Raw genomic sequence first — 9093 nt, 5'->3', positions numbered from 1 at the left:
CCTATGTGTTTTTTTCTTTTTCTGTGAACTCTATCCTTTGTCAGTTTTTCACTTGGGATTGCTCTTTTTCAGTTTAAGTTGTACGACCCCTTTGTATTTCTCCCAATTTGTCATCTGTCTCTTGACTTAAGATTTCTGTTGACATGAAGATTTTTTTTTAATTTTGTTTCGTACTCTGATTTATAAAGTTTTTTGAAGTCTTTTTTGGCTTTTGCATCTTAAAATGCCGTCTTCGATTGAGAGAATAAGAAGAGAGTCTTCTAATGTTTTTATATTAGTACTAATTTAAATACTTAAGACTAAACTTTTGGTTGTTTTAAATCAGATGTCACTTTTTCTTATTTTGTCTAGCTGGTACTTTGACTATATGAGCCTATTGATTTCTATAAAAAGCTTTTCAGTTGATTGTTTTGAAGTTTCCAAGTAAATAACCATCACTATGAAAATGCTGCTTATTTTACATCTCTGCCAGTTTTTTGCTGGTGATTTTTCTCTTGCCTTCGCCATTGCCCAGGACCATGAGAAGAGGGCTAAACAGGGATGGTGCTGGACATCTCTGTCTCTTGCTTTAGAAGGAGCTCCTCCCATGTTTATCCAGTAAGCTCATGAGGCTGGCCTGAGGTAGCCTTTCTTAATCACGTTGAAGAAGTATCCATCCATTTCTTTTTACAAATGTGAATCATAACATTATTTCACAGTTTTCTTGCCCCTCTTTTCATCTGTATTGGACCAGCTATATGCCGTTCCCCTATATGAATGTACCATATTTTAGTTAACCAATTCTCTATTTAGAGACAATTAGTTTCACAGTTTTATTGCTACAAAAAAGTGAGTGCAGGTGCTAATGTGTCTGCAGGATAAATTAATAGAATGGGATTCCAAATATGTTTTATTTTGAAAATAAAGAACATAACCTACGCGATTGATTACACACATACACTGAAATTGGAAGGAAGTTGATCCAGGGACAAGACCTCATCAGACAAACCAACATTAAACTTACTAGTGTTAAAAGTGAGCATTGATAAAGCCAGATTTGTGGGATTTTTAAATTTTTCCTCTTGAAAATGTTTGTTTTCAAAGGAAACAAGACTAAAGTAGATAAGGGTGCTATTTTACTAAACTAAGAACTAAATGTGTCCATCCATGAAAGGCAGCTGTGGGTGCCTTCAGTCTTGGGCAGAGAGGACACTTGGCCTCGGCTTCCAGCCCCTGTCAACATATCCTGCGTCCCCGCCAGCCCGTTTGCTGTTACTGGATCTTCAGCTCCTATCACACCCAAGATACCCTCCATGCCATTCACACCAACCTCAACCTGACCAGCGCCATCTCAGCACTGCTGCTGCCCATCTGGTGTCCAGTCTTTGCCAAGGGCTCCGCTTACATAAACTTCACAGTCAGATTTCCTAAGCAACAGCCTTGTCCCCAGGGAGGAAGGCTCAATCCAAATGAAAGAAGTTGCTTTAAGCACTTCAGGAAAGTAGGTGGGTTTTTTGGTTCATTTCCTGGTACAAACTACAGTGATCATCTTCATTTCATTATAAATTATACACACAAACACACACACAGAGTTCATCTGCACAAGGAAATAAGCTCTGCATCTAAAGGGCCACTGAGACGGATGCCAGAGACATCAGAGTTGGAAGGCAAAGAAACCTCCAGCTCACCCACTAAGGAGACTGGAGTTTCCCTGGGGACAGAGCTGAGCAAGGGCCCAGCTCATCCTAAGTGCCCAAATACCAGCTAGATTCAGCCTAGGTTCTGATTTAACACCTACTCGGGCCAAGGCCTTTCCCATTCATTCTCGGCAGCCCCGCTCCACGTTCTAAGTCCCAGCTAAGAACAAGGCTGGTTACTCCGGAGACTCAGAGACTCCTGTTACCAGTGCCTCTTCACCCTGGATTATATCTGTGTCTAAGGCAATGGTTCTAAAATGTATTTTTTCATAAGACGCACCTGAGACACCAAAAGTGTGGTCCGGGCCTATCAGAAATAATGCTCCGAGATGCGTGGGCATCGGCACAATATGCAAATACACCTGCAAAGCTGCTTCTCTGCCACTGGTCCCAGGAGTCAGTGTCCTTGGTCCTCCTCTTACCTCATCCCTCCACTGAGTCCATCTGTCCCGTTGGTTCCATTCCGAATGATTCAGATGAACCCATTTCTGGATGGGTCAGGCTGCAGGCAGGCTAAGCTCCGGTAACAGAACCCACACAGGGCAGCTTAGAGAAGACACGAGTGATTTCGATCTCGCGTTACAGTCTGGGATGGGCGATCCTTTACTGGCCCCAACCCTGCCGTCCTCAACAGAAGGCTTCCAGGATGTTCTGATGGCTGTCATATCCCAGCAGAGGTGGACATCGTTCCCACGGGCAAGACCTGCGAGGTGTGGACCCCAGTTGGGCTCACAGCCCACGGGGCAGCACAATCATGTTGTCCCATCCCCCTGCCAGGGAGACTGAGGAAAGCAGTGTCCAGCTGGGAGCCCATGGGCCAAAATGTCGGGGTGACTAGTCCCCTAAAAGGCAGAAGAAAGACCTGGAGAAAAGCGGCAATGCTGCCACAACTCCTGCCCCTTGTCCCCTCCCTTGGACTGTGTGAAGCGGCTGAGGTGGTGGCGCCCCCTGGTGGCCATGGGGGCTGCTGCAGGACCGTGGTAACCGGATCCCAAGAGTCTGACCCCGAGACTTTCCTACTGAAGGGCTCACACTTGAGAAAAAATTACACAACAAAGTTTCCTCCACTATCGTTTAACACTGAACACGTGGAACAACGTACAGGTCCATGAATATGTGAATTCTTCCATATCAAGAAACATCAATGGTATGGAACACTTGACAGCAGTGTGTGTGTGTGTGTGTGTGTGTGTCTATCTCTATATATCTCAACATGAAACAATTACTAGTAAGTGAAAGAAGCAAGTTCTTGAGCTATATATGGTAAATGTCATGACATCCCACTTATGATTAAAAAAATGATTATATATTAATATGCATGATATCCATTTAGTTCCAGAAGGAAAAACAACAAACTCAGCAGTTCCCACCGGAAAGGGGATGTCAGATTGTGAGTGGAAGAATGAGAGGAAGGGGTGAGGAGAAGGAAGAATAAAAAGCAACTTTTGACTTTTTACTATATTTCTGTATTGAATGTTTTACAGTGACCGCATGGTTTCTAATTAAAAGATAAATGCCCAGCATATTTTCAAATTAAAAACATTAAGTTGTCACTCAGCATATTTAGCCTAACCCTTTATATAATGATAAATGTTAACTATACAAAGAAATGAGAGGTCTGGATGGATGGCAGGACTCCACAAATCCCATCAGATGGGTCAGCAAGGCTCCCACCTCCTGGGAATCGTGGTGGTAATGGAATCCCAAACCCTGACGCCAAACGCCAGCCTTCCAGGATCCAAACCAGGAAGCGCCCTCTGGAACGGCACTGTCAGCACCTCACCCACCCTCCTCCTCCCTTGTCCGCACGATCTAGGGAGGGAGGTGCCATCCGCCCCGAGTTTGCAGGTGAGGACGCAGGGCCCAGAGAGGTTAGGTGGCATGGTCAGTGGGCAGCCAGGCATGAAACCAGCCTGGCCCCAGAGTCCCAGCCCTGAAACTTTCGCTTTGCTCCGACACCAGAGGTCACCCTCAGACCAAGGAAAGCTCCCTCCCAGGCCAGGTTCGGTTGCCACCCTGACGTGTGACACATGACATGACACGTGACTCAGCCTCACTGCACTCAGAGACCGCAGGTCAGGAAGCCTCGATTCCCACCCCCGATTCCCCTGCTCAGGGTAGGGCCTGCGACGAGGTGCAGAAGAAGGTGGAGTCCTACCTACCCTGACAACTCTGGAAGGGATTCACTTGCTCACAGTGCAGTTGTGATCGGGGGTAGCCAAATTCATAGAGACAGAAAGTAGAATGGTGCCTGCCAGGAGCTGGAAGGGGGAGGGGTTAGGGAGATACTGTTTAATGGTACAGAGCTTCATTTGGGGTGATGAAAAGTCCTGGAGGTCTGTCGAGTGTACCTAAAATGTGACTATACATAAAACTACTGAAATGTACACTTAGAAATAGTTACGATGGTAAATTTTATGTTGTATATTTTACCACAATTAAACGTTTTAAATAAAATAGAATAAAATAAAATAAAATGAAATAAATCCCTTTAATTTCCCAAGAGTAGGTCGCTGTACTGAGAGATTTCCAGCTGGGGAAAGTGACCTCAGGGAACAACTTACTCAGAATCTTGCTATAATTGTAATTTAATTAAAGTAACATTGAGGGACTTCCCAGGTGGTCCAGTGGTTAAGACTTTGCCTTCCAATGCAGGGGGTGTGGGTTCGATCCCTGGTCGGGGAGCTAAGATCCCACATGCCTCACGGCCAAAAAACCAAAACATAAAACAGAAGAACCTTTGAGAGCCTCCCCCAAAAAAGAAGCAATTGTGACAGCATTTGATCTTCACATTCATATTTTTCTTCATTTCGAATAAACACTGCATCAAAAGCTACTGTACTAGAACGTGTTCTTTTAGCATATTAAGATATTTTAAATTCATTTATGTAACACTGTAGCACAGTATTCATTTAATAAGGTAGCAAAATATCATATAAAAATAAATGAAAGCTTTTATATACCCACTGAGAGGATTTACACATGTATGAACACTTGTATGATAAGTGCTCTCCACAGTCTCCTTGTAGATTTTCCTTTCCTCACTTCTATGATCAGCCCTAAGCGTGACCTCAGGAGAGCACACAGAGCCGACCACTCAGGACAAGGGAGGCCGATTCACAGTCTTATCAGAACACAGAAGAGAACCTGGGCTGGGAAAGTAACCTCTAGGTAGCATCTGCAAACAGTGACGACAGCTTATCTTGGTTTCCAGTTGTGGATACCTGTGGCCCTTACAGGCCCAGGGTCAGGCACTGTTTTCAAAATTGGGATTCTTGGGATGTACGTCACTGGGTGAGAAGTTCAGAATCTCCTCCAAGGAAGGGCCTTCATCCTCTGGAGCTATTTCAGACTCAAACATCTGCTGCAGCAAAGCATCCACGGTCTTGTACTCTGGGAGGAAGGAGAGGGGCACATGGGACCTGCCCGTGTGGGTCGGAGGGGAGCACTCAGCCCCGCAGAGCTCAGCTTTCCTGAAGGAGGGTCTCTGAGCTCACCCCACTGAGCTCCCCAGACCCCCCAGGCTCTGGAGACCAAGGCGAAGGTCCTCCTTGAAGGATGGGGGAGGATGGCCGCCTCTGGGGTGGCATCCCCCCCACACACACACCTGCCATCTATGCTGTGCTGTGTCTAAGTGTACCATATGGTGTCCCCACCAAAGGCCCAGCTGAGATTCAGACAGGTTTGGGTTTACTCAGTCAATCGTTAATTCATTGAGAATTAATAAAGTACTTAAACAGTTATTAAGGCCCGCATGTCCTGGGCACATGGTGAGGCCCTGGGGATACACTGGAGAACAAAAAAGACATGGCCCTGCACATGTGGAGCTTCGAGTCTGCAGGGAAGACAGATGGTGACCAGACAGTCACTCAGTGATCAATGTACAGCTGACAGGTGCTGAAAGGCAGGGAAGGAGAGCTGTGGGGGCGGGGGGTGGGGTCACAGGAGCACCTGACTTCTCGGGGAGCTCAGAGGGCTTCCCTGAGGAAGTGCTGCCTGAGCAGAGACCTGCAGGAGGAAGAGCCTTGATTTTGCAAGGTGAGGTGAGAGAAAGGGGAGAAAGCAGCATGTGCAAAGGCCCCGTGGCAGGATGGAGCAGGGGAGCCAAAGAAGTAAAGGGACAGCAGGGCTAAAGGGCAGAGGCATGGGGGGTCCTGGGGGAAGGAAGATGGGCTGAGATATTGAGGGAACCATGCACGTGGCCCCTAGAGGCCACGGCAGGCGCCCTTGAGACACGGGAAGCCCCTGAAGGTCGGTTTTGCATTCTGGAAACATCTCACTGACTGCTGTCAGGAGGATGGATTGGAGGAAGTTTCGAGTTGGGTTAAAACTTACTTTTTGATGCAATTCTAAAATACAGTCCTTTCAAGGCCTTCCTTTTGTTGTCTCCATCGTCCCCACTGAAGCCACTGTCCTTGGCGTCCACGTTGTCAATGAGCTTCCCATCCTGCACTTCTTCCCTTCGGGGAGGAAGAGATGGTGTGAGCACAGCCGGGTCCCTCAGCTGAGTTCCCCTCTGTCCTCCCAGCCATGGCCCCATGTCACCCATGTAGCCAGCGAGGGTCCCTGAGAACTGGCACCCAGGACCAGGGTGGCTGCCATGGGGTGTCGGGGGTTAAATGGGATCAGGACCCACCCCTCCATGAACATCCTGCTTCCAAAGTCCATGAGCCACGTCGGGAAATGCTACTCACTCTTGGACCCCAACTCCAAGCTCTTGAATCTTCTTCTCAATGGCAGTTTCCACTTCACTTTTTTCTAACGAATATGCCACAAAAAATGCTTCCAAGATGAACGCTATGAAAATACTGAGAAAAAGTAAAAGGCAGAGGGTTTTACATCGAGTCAGCCATGGTCTAGGTGATGGGAAATCATGGCTCCAAAGAGTGTTCAAACCCAAATAAAAAGGCCGCCCATCTTGGCAAAGAAAACACAACATGGGGAAGAAACGACAAAATGTCTCTCAAGCACCAGGCACAACTTTCTTTCATTCGGAAAATCATTCTTCCTCTACATCGTATTTACACGGTGACTATTAAGAAGAAGATAGAGGGGGGTTTTTTTGATTCACAATTTTTAAAGGTTTACTCCATTTATAGTTATTGTAAAATATTGGTTATATTCCCGGTGCTGTACAATATTTCCTTGCAGCTTATTTTATACCTAACAGTTTGTACCTCTTAATCCCCTCCCCCTATATTGCAAGAATATGGAATGCCTCACCAATTTGCATGTCATCCTTGTACAGGGGCCACGCTAATCTTCTCTGTATGGTTTTAGTGTATGTGCTGCCAAAGTGAGCTCTAAAATACACTTGAGTGAGCTCGAGTTTATTTTAAGGGGAAGCTTAGGCCACATAATTGTTGGTAGACAATTCTCCATGAATATCTCGTGTTATTGCACGGGCTGGGTCCTCTGAGCAAAGGCACTGAGAGCCAATTTAGGGGTATGTTGGGCTGGCCAAAAAGTTCATTCGGGTGGTCTGTGGCATGGAAAAACCCAAACGAACTTTTTGGTCCACATAATATGGGTGTTTCCGGATATGCTCCACAATAGTAAAGCTTACTGTTACTTACTGTCTCCTCCCCAGCGACCACTAGGGTGGCAAAGACTTCATTTTGCCCTCCCCGGAGACTTGCTTACATTCGAGAGTAAAAATAAGGTCTTTCTCTTTTTCTCTCTTTTCAGAGGGGAGGATGGGCAGGTCTCCCCAGCTACACAGATCGGGGTTTTCTCATTTTGGAGTTCCCCTCCTGCAATGCAGCCCATCCAACTGGCCCTCACCTCATTGTGCAGTGGGGATTAGGGCTCAGGGAGTTGCCCCAAGTATTGCTCTGGCTGCAGCTTCTGCCATGAGGAATAAACTGTCTTTGTCTCGGACCCAAGGTATCACACTTTGTCAGTATATACACGTGACGTACACACACACTGATCTGCAACTTGTGAGTAGGGAATCCCAATCCCTTCACCACTTCTGACTTAACATGATGCTGATGGAGCCCAGGGCTGTCACCACACTCGCAAGCTTTTGGGGGAATAGCTGAAAAACCCCTACAGCTTTTCACATTGGCTCGGCCTATCCCAGCATTCTGGAAACCTCTCTAAGAATCACTCAGAAGCATTCCTCTCTCATTCCTCTACATATTCCATTCAGACGGTGCAGGACAAGCAGCCCTGAGCAGTTCTTCCCTTCCCCTCCCTCTGCTGGGACGTTCTTGAGCCAAAATCAGCAGGATGGTGGCCAAAGCAGCCCTGATGTGACAAGGAAGGCCCGGGGCTGGGCTGTCACCCCAAGAATTGTGGGCCCCAGGCTCTAAGAGGGATATGACAACCAGAAAACATCTCTGGGGGGAAATAAAAAACAGGGATCAAGGGGACTCAAATTCAGGTCCCACAAGGAACAGGGGAGCTAGAATCAGAGATTGATAAGCAGGAAGGAAAGCCCTCTGGAGTGGTGAGATGTCATAGCAGCTTTCAAACGATGACTGAGTTCTCCCCGGAAGAGAAGTCAGGACAGAATTGGAACCAATGAAGAAAATTAACCAGTAAGCACATTTCCATTCTACCTGTGCAAGGGCAGGTGAGGACCAGAGCTGGACGACAAGGAAATTGACTCGTATAGGTTCTAATGAGTCCCAGGAGTTGCGCAGATTTCATCAAAGGGTGGGCACAATTCACAAGGATGTTCTAAAGGTGATTTATCCCACCGGGGAAGGGTAGGGAGACCGGCCAGGACCCCAGAGCCCTTCTGACCCAAACAACTGGGGAGGCTATGAGATGTATATTAGATACTGACGTGCACGGCTGGCTGACACTGAAGAACACAGATGTGAACAAAAGTAAGATGCCTCCCTTCTGGTGCCTTAGCATCTAGCAGGGGAGATGGGACCCACCCACAAGGTACTCAAGGGTGGAGCCAGGGAGGAGGGAGGTGCGAGCAGCTGTAGATCTGAGAGGAGGGATCTGGAACGGCCCACCCGGCAGGAGCAAACTCACTTAACAATGAGGATGACGACCACGACGTGGAAGCCGATGAAATACAGCTTTGCCGCCTGGTGAGTCACGAGGGCAAAGCCGTCCGCGAGGAGTGCGAAGCTAAGGAACCAAGCCTTCAAGGAGCCGAGACCTAACCCTCCCGGAAGGTGCTCTCAGCGTCCCCTGCCGCGCCCGCCTCCTCGGAAAGGATATTGTGCCACTGGTTAACCACCGTGAGCTCTGTCAGCAGGATGAGAGAGGCGGGCAAGTCATTGAAGTTGTTCCTGCAGTACCTGCCTCGGGCAAACGCGGAGTCTTTTAAGGCTGGGTTCCCACACACCAGGGCATCAGGACTGGTGGAACCGGGGTCAAAGAAGTGGACTTTGCCGTGGAACACTTCCATCCCGATGATGGCAAACACGTAGTAGACCACCTAGGGTGG

The 9093-nt window shown here is 47.7% G+C and overlaps 1 protein-coding gene across 1 annotated transcript in view; it reads right to left on the bottom strand.

Moving 5' to 3' along the window:
• Positions 1-4071: 4071 nt before the first annotated feature.
• Positions 4072-9093, bottom strand: part of LOC309643771 (two pore channel protein 2-like) — a 39813-nt gene continuing 34791 nt past the window's right edge. Inside the window, exons 15-19 of the mRNA XM_082426787.1 lie at positions 8865-9084; positions 8673-8763; positions 6371-6484; positions 6012-6136; positions 4072-5069 (exon numbers count right to left, since the gene is read on the bottom strand). Of these exons, the coding sequence (XP_082282913.1) occupies positions 4924-5069; positions 6012-6136; positions 6371-6484; positions 8673-8763; positions 8865-9084 (696 nt within the window). The 3' untranslated portion in view covers positions 4072-4923. The remainder of the gene's footprint in view (positions 5070-6011; positions 6137-6370; positions 6485-8672; positions 8764-8864; positions 9085-9093) is intronic.

The sequence above is a fragment of the Balaenoptera physalus genome, assembly GCF_965194825.1.
Source record: "Balaenoptera physalus genome assembly, chromosome: 15".
In the NCBI taxonomy this organism is placed as follows: domain Eukaryota; kingdom Metazoa; phylum Chordata; class Mammalia; order Artiodactyla; family Balaenopteridae; genus Balaenoptera; species Balaenoptera physalus.
Note: the sequence above shows the minus strand (reverse complement) of the source record. Positions and strands in the feature narration are given on the sequence as shown.